Source organism: Watersipora subatra, chromosome 9 (genome assembly GCF_963576615.1).
Source record: "Watersipora subatra chromosome 9, tzWatSuba1.1, whole genome shotgun sequence".
NCBI lineage: Eukaryota > Metazoa > Bryozoa > Gymnolaemata > Cheilostomatida > Watersiporidae > Watersipora > Watersipora subatra.
Window position 1 is genome coordinate 30,934,436 of NC_088716.1, and position 21,934 is coordinate 30,956,369.

At 36.8% G+C, this 21,934-nt stretch overlaps 2 protein-coding genes across 2 annotated transcripts in view; one reads left to right on the forward strand and one right to left on the reverse strand.

Annotated features, from left to right (window-relative positions):
* On the reverse strand, positions 1 to 1,478 carry LOC137404973 (uncharacterized). The gene is made up of 2 exons (XM_068091200.1): positions 1,469 to 1,478; positions 1 to 1,241 (listed from the first exon to the last, which is right to left on the reverse strand). The coding sequence occupies exons 1-2, from the start codon at positions 1,476 to 1,478 to the stop codon at positions 1 to 3; spliced, it is 1,251 nt and encodes a 416-aa protein (XP_067947301.1).
* LOC137403702 (synaptotagmin-1-like) overlaps positions 1,455 to 21,934 on the forward strand; it is a 26,952-nt gene continuing 6,472 nt past the window's right edge. Inside the window, exons 1-4 of the mRNA XM_068089715.1 lie at positions 1,455 to 1,561; positions 6,427 to 6,482; positions 7,793 to 7,921; positions 12,574 to 12,741. Coding sequence (XP_067945816.1) covers positions 1,510 to 1,561; positions 6,427 to 6,482; positions 7,793 to 7,921; positions 12,574 to 12,741 — 405 coding nt within the window. The 5' untranslated portion in view covers positions 1,455 to 1,509. The remainder of the gene's footprint in view (positions 1,562 to 6,426; positions 6,483 to 7,792; positions 7,922 to 12,573; positions 12,742 to 21,934) is intronic.

Genomic DNA, 21,934 nt, shown 5'->3' on the forward strand with positions numbered 1-21,934 from the left:
TTAGAAGTCTTTTGATGAAGTAGTATACACAAAGGTTAAGAGTTCTGTAAGAAATATTACAACATGTCTAATCCTTGAGCCAGTTGTGCTGAAGAATAAACGAGCATATATCACACTTGTTATATCTAGCTCAAGGACATAGACACTTGTTATATCTAGTTCAAGGACATAGACACTTGCTATATCTAGTTCAAAGACATAGACCCTTGCTATATCAAGCTCAAGGACATAGACCCTTGCTATATCCAGTTCAAGGACGTAGACACTTGCTATGTCTAGCTCAAGGACATAGACTCTTGGTATATCCAGTTCAAGGACGTAGACACTTGCTATGTCTAGCTCAAGGACATAGACACTTGTTATATCTAGTTCAAGGACATAGACACTTGTTATATCTAGTTCAAGGACATAGACACTTGTTATATCTAGTCCAAGGACATAGACACTTGTTATATCTAGCTCAAGGAAATAGACATTTGTTATATCTAGCTCAAGGACATAGACACTTGTTATATCTAGTTCAAGGACATAGACACTTGTTATATCTAGTTCAAGGACATAGACATTTGTTATATCTACCTCAAGGACATAGACACTTGCTATATCTACCTCAAGGAAATAGACATTTGTTATATCTAGTTCAAGGACATAGACACTTGTTATATCTAGTTCAAGGACATAGACATTTGTTATATCTAGTTCAAGGACATAGACACTTGTTATATCTACCTCAAGGACATAGACACTTGCTATATCTACCTCAAGGAAATAGACATTTGTTATATCTAGCTCAAGGACATAGACACTTGTTATATCTAGTTCAAGGACATAGACACTTGTTATATCTAGTTCAAAGACATAGACACTTGCTATATCTACCTCAAGGAAATAGACATTTGTTATATCTAGCTCAAGGACATAGACACTTGTTATATCTAGTTCAAGGACATAGACACTTGTTATATCTAGTTCAAGGACATAGACACTTGTTATATCTAGTTCAAGGACATAGACACTTGCTATATCTAGCTCAAGGACATAGACACTTGTTATATCTACCTCAAGGACATAGACACTTGCTATATCTACCTCAAGGAAATAGACATTTGCTATATCTAGCTTTAGGACATAGACACTTGTTATATCTAGTTCAAGGACATAGACACTTGCTATGTCTACCTCAAGGACATAAACACTTGCTATATCTACCTCAAGGAAATAGACATTTGCTATATCTAGCTCTAGGACATAGACACTTGCTATATCTAGCTCAAGGGCATAGGCACTTGTTACAGTATATCTAGCTCAAGTATCATTTATATATCTTTTTGAGCTTGCGAAATACATGTTAATCATTGTGTTGCAAGAGAAGTTACATGTTAATAAAGATTTGAGTGGGTAACAGCGCCTCTCTCTACATTTGTAGTGCCAGTCTGGGCTATATTTATCATCATACTAGCCTTCTTACTGGTGTTCATTTGCTTCCTCTATTGCTTGTGCAAGAAGTGCATGAAGAAGTTGGACAGAAGAGATACCAAGAAACATGGAGGCTTCATTAAAGGTGAGGGCAAGGATGGCCGAGCAGTTTTTTAAAGGAAGTATGATAGTGGTAAAGTTCATCCATTTTGCTACAAGGCTTCTGCGACAGGCTACTTTATTTTTTCATAAAACCCTTAGTGATCATTTGACATGTTTGTGCATGAACAGTAGGGCAGGTCAAAGACAAAAACAATTTTTTGTCATCACAGTTCTGTAACTGACTGTCTACTGGACTACCTACCTACTGTTTGTAGCACTGTTTTTTGTTGTCAGAGGTCTTTGAAGAACTCAGCCTAATATTTGTCACAGAGATTAATCTTGTACCTTTTATATATATATATATCTCAGCATTTTTCTGTCATCTGTCCTCTGTTGTTCGCGTGTCCAATTATAGTGATTAAAATTTAGGAACAAAAAGCCTGCTTTATACTTGAATTGAACCTGAAAACACCCATTCCGCTGATATGCGTGCTACCCAATAACACTACGCTTTCCTCGACGTGCTATTGTATAATTGTTCACATACTTGTTACAACTGCCAATCTTTTATGCCGATAGGCTGCATCAGCACACTTCACACTTCATATAGTGTGCTTGAAGATCATGATTATGTGAGATATCATGACACTATCATTTTTTCTAACGCTGGCTCAAGGTATAATAACGGCTCTTATCATAGTAAAGTCTAGTTTAGTCTATTAACCATCAATTTTCTGTTCAAAAACTTTTTGGTTATCCGTACAACGCCGGGCATTCACCTAGTATATATATATATATATATATATATATATATATATATATACACACTATTTGGTGTAAATATATATTAGGTATCAGTATAGTGATAGGTAAGTGCGTTGAGTGTATAGTATTATCAATGCAGTAGCTGTTTACATCTGGTACACTAGCAACAGTAATCACATTTTCGTGTTTGAATTTTTCAATATAAGTAATAGATTTGTTTCTCTTGACCTGACCTTGATCTGACCATGACCTGTTGAAAGTCTGATGACTTACCCGATTGTGCAATACTGCATACAAGCATATTGTGCAATACTTCATACAAGCATATTGTGCAATACTTCATACAAGCATATAATGCAATACTTCATACAAGCATATTGTGAAATACTTCATACAAGCATATTGTGCAATACTTCATACGAGCATATAGTGCAGTACTTCATACAAGCATATTGTGCAGTACTTCATACAAGAATATAGTGCAATACTTCATACAAGAATATAGTGCAATACTTCATACAAGCATATTGTGCAGTACTTCATACAAGAATATAGTGCACTACTTCATACAAGCATATTGTGCAATACTTCATACAAGAATATAGTGCACTGCAATTGCGTTGCTTTTTATTTTTACTGAAGCTTGAAGATGAACTTATGCAAAATCTTTGTTGATTTTATTCAAAGGTATATTTCTATCATTTACAATTTCTGATAGCCAGGATAGTCAGGATAACCAGGATGTTTCAAGATTAAAATTGATAAAAGTTGATGGAGATTAGAACCTATCTTTGATAGTTAAGTGATGAGTTGGGTCCAGAGCTAAGTGATGAGTTGGGTCCAGAGCTAAGTGATGAGTTGGGTCCAGAGTTAAGTGATGAGTTGGGTCCAGAGCTAAGGGATGAGTTGGGTCCAGAGCTAAGTGATAAGTTGGGTCCAGAGTTAAGTGATGAGTTGGGTCCAGAGCTAAGTGTTGAGTTGGGTCCAGAGCTAAGTGATGAGTTGGGTCCAGAGCTAAGTGATGAGTTGGGTCCAGAGTTAAGTGATGAGTTGGGTCCAGAGCTAAGGGATGAGTTGGGTCCAGAGCTAAGTGATGAGTTGGGTCCTGAGTTAAGTGATGAGTTGGGTCCAGAGTTAAGTGATGAGTTGGGTCCAGAGCTAAGTGATGAGTTGGGTCCAGAGTTAAGGGATGAGTTGGGTCCAGAGCTAAGTGATGAGTTGGGTCCAGAGTTAAGTGATGAGTTGGGTCCAGAGTTAAGTGATGAGTTGGGTCCAGAGTTAAGTGATGAGTTGGGTCCAGAGCTAAGTGATGAGTTGGGTCCAGAGCTAAGTGATGAGTTGGGTCCAGAGTTAAGTGATGAGTTGGGTCCAGAGTTAAGTGATGAGTTGGGTCCAGAGTTAAGTGATGAGTTGGGTCCAGAGTTACTAATGCTCAACAATGAAATTTTTTTTTGATGTAACTACTCTTGATTAAAGCTAAATTTTATTTTCTAGAACAAGCACCATAAAATTCATAAAGTTTTATTTTATTAGAACCCTTTTAACTGGTAGCAAAGGAGCGCTGACTCTGTATATGATGCCAGCCAATAACAATTAAACAGCAGCAATTATTATTTTACAGGTAGTGCTAGGATTTCCATAGAGATAAACAAACTCGAGTGATTAGGTTGATATTCTATGAATTCTTGCTGACTTGAACTCAGTTAATTTCTTACCCTCTTTTTTGTTTAAACCACTTTTTGTACAATTCCAATCACTCAGTGATATTCGCACCGCCTTGTAACACTTGTAACACTTGTAACACTTGTAACACTTGTAACACTAGTAACACTTGTAATACTTGTAACACTTGTAACACTTGTAATACTTGTAACACTTGTAACACTTGTAACACTTGTAACACTTGTAACACTTGTAACACATGTAACACTTGTAACACTAGTAACACTTGTAACACTTGTAACACTTGTAACACATGTAACACTTGTAACACTAGTAACACTTGTAACACTTGTAACACTTGTAATACTTGTAACACTTGTAACACTAGTAACACTTGTAACACTTGTAATACTTGTAACACTTGTAACACTTGTAACACTTGTAACACGTGTAACACTTGTAACACTTGTAACACTTGTAACACTTGTAATACTTGTAACACTTGTAACACTTGTAACACTAGTAACACTTGTAACACTTGTAACACTTGTAACACTTGTAACACTTGTAACACTTGTAACACTTGTAACACGTGTAACACTTGTAACACTTGTAACACTTGTAACACTTGTAACACATGTAACACTTGTAACACTAGTAACACTAGTAACACTAGTAACACTTGTAACACTTGTAACACTTGTAACGCGTGTAATACTTGTAACACTTGTAACACATGTAACACTCGTAACACGTGTAACACTCGTAACACTTGCATTACAAAATGCACAATGCCACTCACGTGTTTATACTTTATACTAGTATGCTGGCAGTCTCGTGCACCATGAGAGATCGTCATGAGTAATAACTATGTGCTCAATTATTCTTAGTTGTAGTAAGGTAGTTGAGCGACAAGATGGCATTGCGCTTGACTGAGAATCCAAATAGTATATGGGTTCAATTCCCATGGGATGTAATATTTTTCACTAGCACTCTTAGCATGTCTTTGGACAGACGAACAAACACGGCTCTTATTATAGTAAAGATTATAGTGAGTCACTGAGAACCTTTACTAAGAACCTTTGCTACATTTTATCACACTCGATTAAAAACGTCCACTTTTACATTTTTCTCTGATCGCTGCCAAGAAATGCTCGGGTCTGAACAGAACCAGCCCTTCCGTTGTGCTAAGTCACTGGTATCGATCCCTTAGATTGTCTAACACAGTGTGACAGTTATAGCCGACACACGTCAGCGCGTGCCATTTATAATTGAAATACGAACATCAATGTTTAATTTCAAAAATCTATATTCATTTAAATCAGTATTGAGAAAACGCTATTGAGACAGTCTTGAGTGCAGTTGTGGGCAGCAAATGGAATGTTCCGGTCAGAAACTTGTGTGTAGGCAGTGATTGGTTTATTGTCTACTCATTAAAAGCATAGTTTAGAACGGGCACTAACAAAGTTCATTACTTCATTAGCTAGACTCGTAAAAAATTAATTGGGATAAGAGATAATGTCTCAGTAAATACAGCTCAGTGCGACTAACTTTAAAAAGACAAAATGGTGTGAGTTGAATGAAATCCAGCTAAGAGTGATTTAATTATTCAATTAAAATAATTTAAGTTTAAACACTACTTGTCAAGCTATTCATTCAATTTCAGTGGCTAACTGTTGACATTTTTGTCCTTTTTTTTGTTGTTGTATGGCAATTTGACAAACATTTCTATTGGAAATGAAATTATTTCCTATAGCGTAATATATGTCTATTTAATTATGTGACAATTTCTAAATGACAACTGAAAAACTGTAATTAAGTTACAAATTGTTAGTTCACTGTTGATCAATAATATTTAACAAAAATAAATGTTGTAAATAAAGAGTATAGCGTTGTATTGTAAAGAGTATACGATTCTCCATAATGGCAGCATTGATTTAAAAGTCTTTTCATTTGGTCATTTCGTACCAAATATAAATAACAATAAATCTAAAAAATCGTATGAAACTGAGCAATAAGCTTTTAACTGGATGAAAGTTGGTTTTCAATGTGACTTTTTGTGAAATGATATATTTCTTGTATTTCTTGTATTTTTAAAACTTGTGTAAGCTTATGTATATAAGCAAATATATATAAATATATGCAAATATATTCAAATATATATATGCAAATATGTAAGCTTGATAAACTTTTGGCTGTTTTCACTGAAATTGTTAATAATAATATTTTTGCTCAAGGCTGTGCAAAAGAATAAGATGTATCCAACTGCGATACAGTTGACAGATTTAGCAATATTATTTTTGCATAGTATTACTATACTGAACGAGTTTGCAAACTTCAATTTAAACCAATCAGCTTTTTAAAAAATTTAGCGATTAGCCAATCAGGTTACCAAAGCTCAACATCATTAACTAATCATATCCTTGAAGTCTAAACCTTTAGATAAAAATTTAAATTTCAACTTTGCTCTCTGTGTTGCAGGTTTTGTGGACTTGAAAAATGCATCACCCATGGCGCAGGCTCTCAACAAGCAAGCAGTGAGTGTTTGGAATATATTAGACAAGTTCGCTAAAGTGTTGCTTGGTTGAGGATCTCTAACAGGAATATTTTAATAAATGCAATACGGTTAAATAGTTTTCATATGTTTATAAGTCTACCACAGGTTATTTAGCTGATGAGGATTGTAGGAGGTGTCTGTTAGGCAAGATTAACGCTTAGAACAGGTTGGATTGATCTCATCAATTCTTCTTTTTCATTGGCTCATCTACATAGTGATTCCAGCGCTGCCGATATCCTCACCTTCTATTAGCGCCAGCCTTGAATGCTGATCTCACTGAACTCAAGTTTATCGCAGTCTAATCTAATGCAGAGCTTATATGAAGACCCGAGTTAAGCTGGTTGTCTTGCACAGAATAACTGCATCCTAACAGGGGAGATAATCACAACTTTACCTCTTTGTAAACTGTTACACCCCGCACCATAACTACTAAGTCTCAATACAGTGATAGTGTAGTGACACGTGGGTCTGCTAGAGCCCAAGCGCTATGCCGGAACTCTATGTTTCTATAGAGCGCTACAGTAGAGTGATGGTTGTGCGACGCCTTATGCCACAATTCTATGCAAGACCTATACGCATGCGCAATTGTGATGCAGTTAGTCAGTCACTAAGGAATTTTCCATGGTACCAAAATGATGCAATACGTGTATGTTTAGCTACCAAACAGTGACATTAAAACACATCAGAAGGGAGCAATAAGGCAGTTTCTATGATGGAATTGCAGCACCATTTGGGGAGTGTGTCGCTGTATGGAAACGGTGTTACCATACAGTTTAAACTGTATAATAATTTAGTAATTATGGCTGGAAGAGTGCTAATGGCTTTGGTTTAGCCAATCTGCCTTCTTGTTTTAAAAAAAACTTCAACTCTGGTTTTTTTCCTGGGTAGTTGAGAGCCATAACTGTTGCTGTGGAGACAATCTTTGTCCATCAAAAGAGCTTGCACTGGAGTAGTCAAGTATTTGTACATGCGAATATAGGAAAGCATGCATTGTAGATTTCCTTATTAAAATTTATATATTACTTGCTTAGAATACATGTGTAACATATGTAAGTTTTGTGATGAAGTGAAAAACATATATCTTCTATTAAAAAAACTTTGATTACTCACTCTGTCATGACCTTACAGAGGTTACAAAAAAGTTATACTTGTTTTCATAAGAATGTAAATGCACTTTATAAAAAAACATAAAATAATAATTTTATATTTGGAGCTCTTTGAACAAATAAACACTCTGTTTATTGCAGCCTTGTCTCAGCTTTCACATAACTCTCTTAGTAACTTTTACAGGTGCAACCAGACCTGGAGGCGTTGAACCAGAGCTTATCATCAGAGTTCGAAGACGAGATGACAGAAAAATTGCCAGTGTCTCGCGGTCAGTTACACTTCACACTCGAATATGAATTCAACAAAGAGGAGGTGAGATGTCAAGGTCATTGTAGGTTATAGTCACACCATCTGAGAGGTTCAGTACTCTTCCAGGAGCAACAAAGCTGACTAGAGCAGTGCGATGTTATTTATAGTAACAATTAAACTACTCTAGTAAAACTTGCATTTAAATCTCTCGTAAATATTACAGTTGATTTAGGCAGCAAAAAAGAAGACCACTTTAGTATACAGAAACTGTATAAAAACAAATGGTATGAAAATATTTTACATGTCGGCATGTCAACTGAACATTCATTGGATTGGAATGCAGTTTCGTAAGCTTCAATGAGTTTTTATAAATTTTTGAGAGTTAACATGAGATTGTATAAGTTTTCCAAATGAGTTTTTATTTATTTTCATAAGTGTTATGAATTTCCAAAACTGTCTATAAAATTTAGTGAGTTTTTGTGAGTTTTCAAGTTTCCATAGAGTTTTATGGATTTCTATTAATTTTTACAACTTTGTTAAGGATTTGTAAGAGTTACCATAAATTTCTATGATTTTCTAAAAGTTTACAATAGTCTTTTTGAATTTTTAAAACATTCCACAATGTTTCAATGTGTTTAGTTGAGATAAAAAATTACTTTTTTAATGTGTCTTATCTCCCTATTCTGCAGTCACAATATAAGTTCGATCTAAATCCTACTGAATGCCAAACGGTGATAAGATTACAGCAGTGCTGTGATTAATTTTTTAAAATTTAAATTATTAATTTTAAAATTATTTTTTGGTGTTTGCATACACAAAAATAAATCATAGACATGTATTTGCTAAAAAGATGAAATTGTAGCTCCACATATTTGTTGAGAATTATGGCAGAATAACAAAATAGCATTTCGAAATAAAAGCAGAACAAGAGGTGGCATTAGGTTGGGTATGTTAGGCTAACAATACTGTGTGCAAACCTTCAATAGACATAGTAAAGGTAATAGACAGGTACATAGTAAACCCATAGTAGAAGCCAACAGGAAAGTCTGCAATAACTGACTTCTAGTAATACGTATGGCAATATACTACTATTCTTATTTTTATTGTAACAACAGCTGCGTGTGAAGCCACACTAACAGCGTTAGAGATAAAGACTGCCTCAGAAGAGAAACAAACTTTGATATTCCATTTTGTAGCCAAGCGTACTAACAACTGTGTCAATCTTTTAGCTTGCCACATCTAAGAATACTTGTGCACATAGTTATTACACATGATGATCTCTCACAGTGCACAGGACTGCCAGTCACATGACAGGGTTTTAAATGTAATTATAAACTAGACCGTCATTAAGACTAGGATCATGTCACTGATTGCCTTATAAAAACATCTAGAAACGTAGACAACAACTATTTGAGTTTTTAGTTGTAGAAGCTACGGATCCCGTGCTGCACTTTCATAAATTTACTTGAGTTTAGTTAATGTTCTCACTTGAGGCACAATGCTATTAGGCAGCATCATCGTGAGCTCTAAGTTATCACATCTCTTGCTTGAAGTAAAAATCTATAAGCAATTAACATAAATGCTAAATTTCATGCGACTTTCTTCTGATAAGATGACTGCTAAAGAGCTCCTCGGTCCTCGATATGATCTGAGTAGACATACATCTGCGGATAAAGAGTAGCCTTTGCCTTTGGCTTGGCTTCATATCTCAAGTTCAATTATATGTCTATCCTGTGAGGCTTGTCAATACAAGTAACCCAGTGTTTACACATTGTTCACGCAGTGTTTACACAATGTTCACACAGTGTTTACACAGCCTTTACACAGTGTTCACCCAGTGTTTACACGGTGTTCACACGGTGTTTACACAGTGTTCACACAGTGTTCACACAGTGTTCACACAGTGTTTACAAGGTGTTCACACGGTGTGTACACAGTGTTTACACAGTGTTTACGCGGGGTTTACACAGTGTCTATACAGTGTTTATACAGTGTTTACACGGTGTTTACACGGTGTTTACACGGTGTTTACACGGTGTTCACACAGTGTTTACACGGTGTTTACACGGTGTTTACGCAGTGTTCACTTGGTGTTTACACAGTGTTTACACAGTGTTTACACAGTGATGGAGTATGTCATTGCTTTAATTGGTACACTCTTATAATAGACTATGGGTGTCTTAAAGACTATGGGTGCTTTATAGACTATGGGTGCTTTATAGACTATGGGTGTTTTATAAATTTCTAGAAATAAAGAATCATAACACCACTATTATTAATATTTTATCTCATCTCCACATTTTGCAGTCACAATAAAAATTGTATCTAATTCCTACTGAATGCCAAATTGAAATGACATCATAACTGTCAAACTCTGACTGTTGTGAACGAACTTGTCAACATTTTTATCAGCATGTGAAGCAAGTTCTACAAAAAAATGTTCAAAATTTTCTAAAACAGTTTTGTAACTAAAAATGGATGCAAAAATAATGAAAAAAGCGTAAAAATTTCAAAATATTTTCTAAGATATGGTTGATTTAGACTGTACCTCACGTATAGTAAGTCAAAATAAATTATGTCCTGTACTTATATCACTAACTTTACCTCTGAACCTAAATATGTCTACAATTCTGTTAATCTGACTCCATAGTAAGTTTTTAAAAACCTTTAACTGATTCCTTTATTAATTTAGATGTTTTACAAACAAAACTTTTTCTAAACAGTTTTGCATAATGTTTATATGGCTGTACGGAGTGCTTGTCTAAGTACATGTATAATGTTTATATGGATGTACGGAGTGCTTATCTAAGTACATGTATAATGTTTATATGGCTGTATGGAGTGCTTATCTAAGTACATGTATAATGTTTATATGGCTGTATGGAGTGCTTATCTAAGTACATGTATAATGTTTATATGGCTGTACGGAGTGCTTATCTAAGTACATGTATAATGTTTATATGGCTGTACGGAGTGCTTATCTAAGTACATGTATAATGTTTATATGGCTGTATGGAGTGCTTATCTAAGTACATGTATAATGTTTATATGGCTGTATGGAGTGCTTATCTAAGTACATGTATAATGTTTATATGGCTGTATGGAGTGCTTATCTAAGTACATGTATAATGTTTATATGGCTGTATGGAGTGCTTATCTAAGTACATGTATAATGTTTATATGGCTGTATGGAGTACTTATCTAAGTACATGTATAATGTTTATATGGCTGTATAGAGTGCTTGTCTAAGTACATGTATAATGTTTATATGGCTGTATAGAGTGCTTGTTTAAGTACATGTATAATGTTTATATGGCTGTATGGAGTGCTTATCTAAGTACATGTATAATGTTTATATGGCTGTACGGAGTACTTATCTAAATACATGTATAATGTTTATATGGCTGTATGGAGTGCTTGTCTAAGTTTTGGGCATGTGAAACAAATGAAATAAACACACGATGTATTTTTAATAAATTATTGCTCCAATATTTGACATCTTCAACAAAACATTATCAGAGTATATGTACTTTGTATGTCAATGTTTAACTGTGGTTGACAAGTAAATGCATAATTAGGTTCATCTAGATCAACACTCTGGCATACACACAACTTTTCACCTTTTCTAACTCGATGCTCAGAACTGCCTTTTTTTGCATAACAACTCTTTCCCACAAAAGAACCCTTGCTACATGTGTGGCCTGAAAGTTGTTCCCATTTTCTCACTTTATCTCGGAGTCATCCAGTTGAGGCTGATTTAGCTCTTCTCTTCTCCTTTAATATAAGTCTGATTATGCATCAAGTCATGAACTGTTAATCCGGGCGATGACCAGATTAATAGTTCACGGTGATGGGGAGGCAGGCAACCGCAGAGCTGCTCGCAAGAGAATCTTATCATCACGTCAATAAACTACAAGTCATTTCCACTTCTTCCGTTGCATTGCCTAATTGTTCTCTTCATTCCTTACTTTACGGATTCCTACTATATAAACACTATTATGTTTGTACATCTGTCAACACATATTATTACCAGCAGATAATTTATTGACATCTGCCACTATTTTTATGTGGGCTGTTGTTTTGTGCCCAGCTTGCAAAACTGAAGTCCATTTGTATCTAGCCGATGCTTGGGATTTCATTATAATGTCAGGTACCTCTATGACATAAATGGCTCTAAAAACCTCGCGGATCAATTTCTTTTTTATGGCTTTTGAGAAGCAGCTTATTATTACCTTCTTAATGCCGCTTATCTGAGGTCTAAAGGCTATTCTACTCAACAACGCTATTATGTTCATTGCCATATTTGAATGCTTGGGAAATTTATTGTTGTTAATGGAAATGTGCAGAGTACAACTTTTCACATATTTTAGTTTAAAAAACTCCAAGTAAGAATTTTGATTGGAGAATGGTAGTGCTTATTTAACTTATTATATGAGCTCTGATTCCTTTCTAGCTATACAGGTTAAACAAATTTTATACAACTTTTATAAGAATTTCTGTTAACTGTTAAACTAAAGAGGGGCAAATGATGCCAGAGAATTTTTAGTTAATTTATTGTTAATGCCATGAAAAGTATAAGCTAACTGTATTAGTTCTAACTAACTAGTGTCTTCTTTACAAAGTTATCAACCCTTTGAATTTTTGTTCAAGAATTATCTACTCTTGTGCTGGAAGAACAACTTTAGCATACACCACAGATACAATTGTTTATGTAGCTTTCAGTGGGCGTGATCAGTGCCTCAAACTTGCCAGCCATGGACCTTTCCGGAACATCTGACCCATATGTTAAAGTGTACATGCAGAATGAGAAGAAGAACAAATTTGAAACCAATACTCACCGGAAAACTCTAAACCCTATTTTTAATGAGACTTTTGTCTTCAAGGTTAGTAGAGTCGAGACTTGAACTACCAACCCTTGCCCCAGTTCTGTTACTAAGTTTCTATACAGCAGGTAGTGTAACGATACCTGGGTGGGCAGTTAGTGTAGCGATACCTGGGTGGGCAGTTAGTGTAACGATACCTGGGTGGGCAGTTAATGTAGCGATACCTGGTTGGGCAGTTAGTGTAGCGATACCTGGGTGGGCAGTTAGTGTAACGATACCTGGGTGGGCAGTTAGTGTAGCGATACCTGAGTAGGCAGTTAGTGTAGCGATACCTAGGTGGGCAGTTAGTGTAGCAATACCTGGGTGGGCAGTTAGTGTAACGATACCTGGGTAGGCAGTTAGTGTAGCGATACCTGGGTGGGCAGTTAGTGTAGCGATACCTGGGTGGGCAGTTAGTGTAACGATACCTGGGTGGGCAGTTAGTGTAACGATACCTGGGTAGGCAGTTAGTGTAGCGATACCTGGGTGGGCAGTTAGTGTAACGATAGGAGGCAAAATATATGCTGTTAATGGTCCAGCACAATTGCAATCGATCTTTAAATTGAGCTTGCAGTTGAGCAGTTTAAAAAAATTAAAATCTGCTTGCCAGACATCTATTAATGGGTAAAATATGCCATTGAATAAATCAATAGCCGCAAATGTATACTCCATTATAGCATGGACTAAGGAAAGCTAGCTAGATATATTAATAATCATGCAGCGATGCTGACATATTGTTTACCGATATTACATACAGTATTGTTGTATATGAGATGCTATGTAATAACTACATGGTTGCTCGCATGAGAAAATACATGTATGTTGAAACTCTAAATTAGATAGTGAATATACTTATAGCCTTATGTACTCCTTAGAAATAGATCTACAAGTACACAGCACTCATAGATATTTAGCCTTACATACACATATATGATAAATATAAGCCTCAGTTCACATTGTGCATAGACATATATCGTAATATACTTATCATGCTTAGACTTATAACCCTAGATATATAGCCTTAGGTACACACCAGACATGGATTTATAGCCTTAATTTAACACTGTAAGAACCTAATGAAAAATATGCACAAGCAATTCAGCTTTTTATTTCTTATGTTTGATGTTCGTGTTTCATATTCCGAACATGTTCAAGATCTTTCTTTGTGTGAAATCCTGAGGCTTTATGTTTAGTTCATCTGAGGCTTGATGTTTAGTTCATCTGAGGCTTGATGTTTAGTTCATCTGAGGCTTGATGTTTAGTTCATCTGAGGCTTGATGTTTAGTTCATCTGAGGCTTGATGTTTAGTTCATCTGAGGCTTGATGTTTAGTTCATCTGAGGCTTGATGTTTAGTTTATCTGAGGCTTGATGTTTAGTTCATCTGAGGCTTGATGTTTAGTTCATCTGAGGCATGATGTTTAGTTCATCTGAGGCTTGATGTTTAGTTCATCTGAGGCTTGATGTTTAGTTCATCTGAGGCTTGATGTTTAGTTCATCTGAGGCTTGATGTTTAGTTCATCTGAGGCTTGATGTTTAGTTCATCTGAGGCTTGATGTTTAGTTCATCTGAGGCTTGATGTTTAGTTCATCTGAGGCTTGATGTTTAGTTCAACTGAGGCTTGATGTTTAGTTCATCTGAGGCTTGATGTTTAGTTCATCTGAGGCTTGATGTTTAGTTCATCTGAGGTGTGATGCTTAGTTCATCTGAGGCTTGATGTTTAGTTCATCTGAGGCTTGATGTTTAGTTCATCTGAAGCTTGATGTTTAGTTCATTTGAGGCTTGATGCTTAGTTCATCTGAGGCTTGATGTTTAGTTCATCTGAGGCTTGATGTTTAGTTCATCTGAGACTTGATGTTTAGTTCATCTGAGGCTTGATGTTTAGTTCATCTGAGGCTTAATGTTTAGTTCATCTGAGGCTTGATGTTTAGTTCATTTGAGGCTTGATGTTTAGTTCATCTGAGGCTTGATGTTTAGTTCATCTGAGGCGTGATGTTTAGTTCATCTGAGGCTTGTTGTTTAGTTCATCTGAGGCTTGATGTTTAGTTCATCTGAGGCTTGATGTTTAGTTCATCTGAGGCTTGATGTTTAGTTCATCTGAGGCTTGATGTTTAGTTCATCTGAGGCTTGATGTTTAGTTCATCTGAGGCTTGATGTTTAGTTCATCTGAGGCTTGATGTTTAGTTCATCTGAGGCGTGATGTTTATTTAGTTCATCTGAGGCTTGATGTTTAGTTCATCTGAGGCTTGATGTTTAGTTCATCTGAGGCTTGATGTTTAGTTCATCTGAGGCGTGATGTTTAGTTCATCTGAGGCTTGATGTTTAGTTCATCTGAGGCTTGATGTTTAGTTCATCTGAGGCTTGATGTTTAGTTCATCTGAGGCTTGATGTTTAGTTCATCTGAGGCTTGATGTTTAGTTCATCTGAGGCTTGATGTTTAGTTCATTTGAGGCTTGATGCTTAGTTCATCTGAGGCTTGATGTTTAGTTCATCTGAGGCTTGACGTTTAGTTCATCTGAGGCTTGATGTTTAGTTCATCTGAGGCTTGATGTTTAGTTCATCTGAGGCTTGATGTTTAGTTCATCTGAGGCTTGATGTTTAGTTCATCTGAGGCTTGATGTTTAGTTCATCTGAGGCTTGATGTTTAGTTCATCTGAGGCTTGATGTTTAGTTCATCTGAGGCTTGATGTTTAGTTCATCTGAGGCGTGATGTTTAGTTCATCTGTGGCGTGATGTTTAGTTCATCTGAGGCTTGATGTTTAGTTCATCTGAGGCTTGATGTTTAGTTCATCTGAGGCTTGATGTTTAGTTCATCTGAGGCTTGATGCTTAGTTCATCTGAGGCTTGATGTTTAGTTTATCTGAGCTTTGATGTTTAGTTCATCTGAGGCTTGATGTTTAGTTCATCTGAGGCGTGATGTTTAGTTCATCTGAGGCTTGATGTTTAGTTCATCTGAGGCTTGATGTTTAGTTCATCTGAGGCTTGATGTTTAGTTCATTTGAGGCTTGATGTTTAGTTCATCTGAGGCTTGATGTTTAGTTCATCTGAGGCTTGATGTTTAGTTCATCTGACGCTTGATGTTTAGTTCATCTGAGGCTTGATGTTTAGTTCATCTGAGGCTTGATGTTTAGTTCATCTGAAGCTTGATGTTTAGTTCATCTGAGGCTTGATGTTTAGTTCATCTGAGGCTTGATGTTTAGTTCATTTGAGGCTTGATGTTTAGTTCATCTGAGGCTTGATGTTTAGTTCATCTGAGGCGTGATGTTTAGTTCATCTGAGGCTTGTTGTTTAGTTCATCTGAGGCTTGATGTTTAGTTCATCTGAGGCTTGATGTTTAGTTCATCTGAGGCTTGATGTTTAGTTCATCTGAGGCTTGATGTTTAGTTCATCTGAGGCTTGATGTTTAGTTCATCTGAGGCTTGATGTTTAGTTCATCTGAGGCTTGATGTTTAGTTCATCTGAGGCTTGATGTTTAGTTCATCTGAGGCTTGATGTTTAGTTCATCTGAGGCTTGATGTTTAGTTCATCTGAGGCTTGATGTTTAGTTCATCTGAGGCTTGATGTTTAGTTCATCTGAGGCGTGATGTTTAGTTCATCTGAGGCGTGATGTTTAGTTCATCTGAGGCTTGATGTTTAGTTCATCTGAGGCTTGATGTTTAGTTCATCTGAGGCTTGATGTTTAGTTCATCTGAGGCTTGATGCTTAGTTCATCTGAGGCTTGATGTTTAGTTTATCTGAGCTTTGATGTTTAGTTCATCTGAGGCTTGATGTTTAGTTCATCTGAGGCTTGATGTTTAGTTCATCTGAGGCTTGATGTTTAGTTCATCTGAGGCTTGATGTTTAGTTCATCTGAGGCTTGATGTTTAGTTCATTTGAGGCTTGATGTTTAGTTCATCTGAGGCTTGATGTTTAGTTCATCTGAGGCTTGATGTTTAGTTCATCTGACGCTTGATGTTTAGTTCATCTGAGGCTTGATGTTTAGTTCATCTGAGGCTTGATGTTTAGTTCATCTGAAGCTTGATGTTTAGTTCATCTGAGGCTTGATGTTTAGTTCATCTGAGGCGTGATGTTTAGTTCATCTGAGGCTTGATGTTTAGTTCATCTGAGGCTTGATGTTTAGTTCATCTGAGGCTTGATGTTTAGTTCATCTGAGGCTTGATGTTTAGTTCATTTGAGGCTTGATGTTTAGTTCATCTGAGGCTTGATGTTTAGTTCATCTGAGGCTTGATGTTTAGTTCATCTGAGGCTTGATGTTTAGTTCATCTGAGGCTTGATGTTTAGTTCATCTGAGGCTTGATGTTTAGTTCATCTGAGGCTTGATGCTTAGTTCATCTGAGGCTTGATGTTTAGTTCATCTGAGGCTTGATGTTTAGTTCATCTGAGGCTTGATGTTTAGTTCATCTGAGGCTTGATGTTTAGTTCATCTGAGGCTTGATGTTTAGTTCATCTGAGGCTTGATGTTTAGTTCATCTGAGGCTTGATGTTTAGTTCATCTGAGGCTTGATGTTTAGTTCATCTGAGGCTTGATGTTTAGTTCATCTGAGGCGTGATGTTTAGTTCATCTGAGGCGTGATGTTTAGTTCATCTGAGGCTTGATGTTTAGTTCATCTGAGGCTTGATGTTTAGTTCATCTGAGGCTTGATGTTTAGTTCATCTGAGGCTTGATGCTTAGTTCATCTGAGGCTTGATGTTTAGTTTATCTGAGCTTTGATGTTTAGTTCATCTGAGGCTTGATGTTTAGTTCATCTGAGGCGTGATGTTTAGTTCATCTGAGGCTTGATGTTTAGTTCATCTGAGGCTTGATGTTTAGTTCATCTGAGGCTTGATGTTTAGTTCATTTGAGGCTTGATGTTTAGTTCATCTGAGGCTTGATGTTTAGTTCATCTGAGGCTTGATGTTTAGTTCATCTGACGCTTGATGTTTAGTTCATCTGAGGCTTGATGTTTAGTTCATCTGAGGCTTGATGTTTAGTTCATCTGAAGCTTGATGTTTAGTTCATCTGAGGCTTGATGTTTAGTTCATCTGAGGCGTGATGTTTAGTTCATCTGAGGCTTGATGTTTAGTTCATCTGAGGCTTGATGTTTAGTTCATCTGAGGCTTGATGTTTAGTTCATCTGAGGCTTGATGTTTAGTTCATCTGAGGCTTGATGTTTAGTTCATCTGAGGCTTGATGTTTAGTTCATCTGAGGCTTGATGTTTAGTTCATCTGAGGCTTGATGTTTAGTTCATCTGAGGCTTGATGTTTAGTTCATCTGAGGCTTGATGTTTAGTTCATCTGAGGCTTGATGTTTAGTTCATCTGAGGCTTGATGTTTAGTTCATCTGAGGCGTGATGTTTAGTTCATCTGAGGCGTGATGTTTAGTTCATCTGAGGCTTGATGTTTAGTTCATCTGAGGCTTGATGTTTAGTTCATCTGAGGCTTGATGTTTAGTTCATCTGAGGCTTGATGCTTAGTTCATCTGAGGCTTGATGTTTAGTTTATCTGAGCTTTGATGTTTAGTTCATCTGAGGCTTGATGTTTAGTTCATCTGAGGCGTGATGTTTAGTTCATCTGAGGCTTGATGTTTAGTTCATCTGAGGCTTGATGTTTAGTTCATCTGAGGCTTGATGTTTAGTTCATTTGAGGCTTGATGTTTAGTTCATCTGAGGCTTGATGTTTAGTTCATCTGAGGCTTGATGTTTAGTTCATCTGACGCTTGATGTTTAGTTCATCTGAGGCTTGATGTTTAGTTCATCTGAGGCTTGATGTTTAGTTCATCTGAAGCTTGATGTTTAGTTCATCTGAGGCTTGATGTTTAGTTCATCTGAGGCGTGATGTTTAGTTCATCTGAGGCTTGATGTTTAGTTCATCTGAAGCTTGATGTTTAGTTCATCTGAGGCTTGATGTTTAGTTCATCTGAGGCTTGATGTTTAGTTCATTTGAGGCTTGATGTTTAGTTCATCTGAGGCTTGATGTTTAGTTCATCTGAGGCTTGATGTTTAGTTCATCTGAGGCTTGATGTTTAGTTCATCTGAGGCTTGATGTTTAGTTCATCTGAGGCTTGATGTTTAGTTCATCTGAGGCTTGATGCTTAGTTCATCTGAGGCTTGATGTTTAGTTCATCTGAGGCTTGATGTTTAGTTCATCTGAGGCTTGATGTTTAGTTCATCTGAGGCTTGATGTTTAGTTCATCTGAGGCTTGATGTTTAGTTCATCTGAGGCTTGATGTTTAGTTCATCTGAGGCTTGATGTTTAGTTCATCTGAGGCTTGATGTTTAGTTCATCTGAGGCTTGATGTTTAGTTCATCTGAGGCTTGATGTTTAGTTCATCTGAGGCGTGATGTTTAGTTCATCTGAGGCGTGATGTTTAGTTCATCTGAGGCTTGATGTTTAGTTCATCTGAGGCTTGATGTTTAGTTCATCTGAGGCTTGATGTTTAGTTCATCTGAGGCTTGATGCTTAGTTCATCTGAGGCTTGATGTTTAGTTTATCTGAGCTTTGATGTTTAGTTCATCTGAGGCTTGATGTTTAGTTCATCTGAGGCGTGATGTTTAGTTCATCTGAGGCTTGATGTTTAGTTCATCTGAGGCTTGATGTTTAGTTCATCTGAGGCTTGATGTTTAGTTCATTTGAGGCTTGATGTTTAGTTCATCTGAGGCTTGATGTTTAGTTCATCTGAGGCTTGATGTTTAGTTCATCTGACGCTTGATGTTTAGTTCATCTGAGGCTTGATGTTTAGTTCATCTGAGGCTTGATGTTTAGTTCATCTGAGGCTTGATGTTTAGTTCATCTGAGGCTTGATGTTTAGTTCATCTGAGGCGTGATGTTTAGTTCATCTGAGGCTTGATGTTTAGTTCATCTGAGGCTTGATGTTTAGTTCATCTGAGGCTTGATGTTTAGTTCATCTGAGGCTTGATGTTTAGTTCATTTGAGGCTTGATGTTTAGTTCATCTGAGGCTTGATGTTTAGTTCATCTGAGGCTTGATGTTTAGTTCATCTGACGCTTGATGTTTAGTTCATCTGAGGCTTGATGTTTAGTTCATCTGAGGCTTGATGTTTAGTTCATCTGAGGCTTGATGTTTAGTTCATCTGAGGCTTGATGTTTAGTTCATCTGAGGCGTGATGTTTAGTTCATCTGAGGCTTGATGTTTAGTTCATCTGAGGCTTGATGTTTAGTTCATCTGAGGCTTGATGTTTAGTTCATCTGAGGCGTGATGTTTAGTTCATCTGAGGCTTGATGTTTAGTTCATCTGAGGCTTGATGTTTAGTTCATCTGAGGCGTGATGTTTAGTTCATCTGAGGCGTGATGTTTAGTTCATCTGAGGCTTGATGTTTAGTTCATCTGAGGCTTGATGTTTAGTTCATCTGAGGCTTGATGTTTAGTTCATCTGAGGCTTGATGCTTAGTTCATCTGAGGCTTGATGTTTAGTTTATCTGAGCTTTGATGTTTAGTTCATCTGAGGCTTGATGTTTAGTTCATCTGAGGCGTGATGTTTAGTTCATCTGAGGCTTGATGTTTAGTTCATCTGAGGCTTGATGTTTAGTTCATCTGAGGCTTGATGTTTAGTTCATTTGAGGCTTGATGTTTAGTTCATCTGAGGCTTGATGTTTAGTTCATCTGAGGCTTGATGTTTAGTTCATCTGACGCTTGATGTTTAGTTCATCTGAGGCTTGATGTTTAGTTCATCTGAGGCTTGATGTTTAGTTCATCTGAAGCTTGATGTTTAGTTCATCTGAGGCTTGATGTTTAGTTCATCTGAGGCGTGATGTTTAGTTCATCTGAGGCTTGATGTTTAGTTCATCTGAGGCTTGATGTTTAGTTCATCTGAGGCTTGATGTTTAGTTCATCTGAGGCTTGATGTTTAGTTCATTTGAGGCTTGATGTTTAGTTCATCTGAGGCTTGATGTTTAGTTCATCTGAGGCTTGATGTTTAGTTCATCTGAGGCTTGATGTTTAGTTCATCTGAGGCTTGATGTTTAGTTCATCTGAGGCTTGATGTTTAGTTCATCTGAGGCTTGATGCTTAGTTCATCTGAGGCTTGATGTTTAGTTCATCTGAGGCTTGATGTTTAGTTCATCTGAGGCTTGATGTTTAGTTCATCTGAGGCTTGATGTTTAGTTCATCTGAGGCTTGATGTTTAGTTCATCTGAGGCTTGATGTTTAGTTCATCTGAGGCTTGATGTTTAGTTCATCTGAGGCTTGATGTTTAGTTCATCTGAGGCTTGATGTTTAGTTCATCTGAGGCTTGATGTTTAGTTCATCTGAGGCGTGATGTTTAGTTCATCTGAGGCGTGATGTTTAGTTCATCTGAGGCTTGATGTTTAGTTCATCTGAGGCTTGATGTTTAGTTCATCTGAGGCTTGATGTTTAGTTCATCTGAGGCTTGATGCTTAGTTCATCTGAGGCTTGATGTTTAGTTTATCTGAGCTTTGATGTTTAGTTCATCTGAGGCTTGATGTTTAGTTCATCTGAGGCGTGATGTTTAGTTCATCTGAGGCTTGATGTTTAGTTCATCTGAGGCTTGATGTTTAGTTCATCTGAGGCTTGATGTTTAGTTCATTTGAGGCTTGATGTTTAGTTCATCTGAGGCTTGATGTTTAGTTCATCTGAGGCTTGATGTTTAGTTCATCTGACGCTTGATGTTTAGTTCATCTGAGGCTTGATGTTTAGTTCATCTGAGGCTTGATGTTTAGTTCATCTGAAGCTTGATGTTTAGTTCATCTGAGGCTTGATGTTTAGTTCATCTGAGGCGTGATGTTTAGTTCATCTGAGGCTTGATGTTTAGTTCATCTGAGGCTTGATGTTTAGTTCATCTGAGGCTTGATGTTTAGTTCATCTGAGGCTTGATGTTTAGTTCATTTGAGGCTTGATGTTTAGTTCATCTGAGGCTTGATGTTTAGTTCATCTGAGGCTTGATGTTTAGTTCATCTGACGCTTGATGTTTAGTTCATCTGAGGCTTGATGTTTAGTTCATCTGAGGCTTGATGTTTAGTTCATCTGAGGCTTGATGTTTAGTTCATCTGAGGCTTGATGTTTAGTTCATCTGAGGCGTGATGTTTAGTTCATCTGAGGCTTGATGTTTAGTTCATCTGAGGCTTGATGTTTAGTTCATCTGAGGCTTGATGTTTAGTTCATCTGAGGCTTGATGTTTAGTTCATCTGAGGCTTGATGTTTAGTTCATCTGAGGCTTGATGTTTAGTTCATCTGAGGCTTGATGTTTAGTTCATCTGAGGCG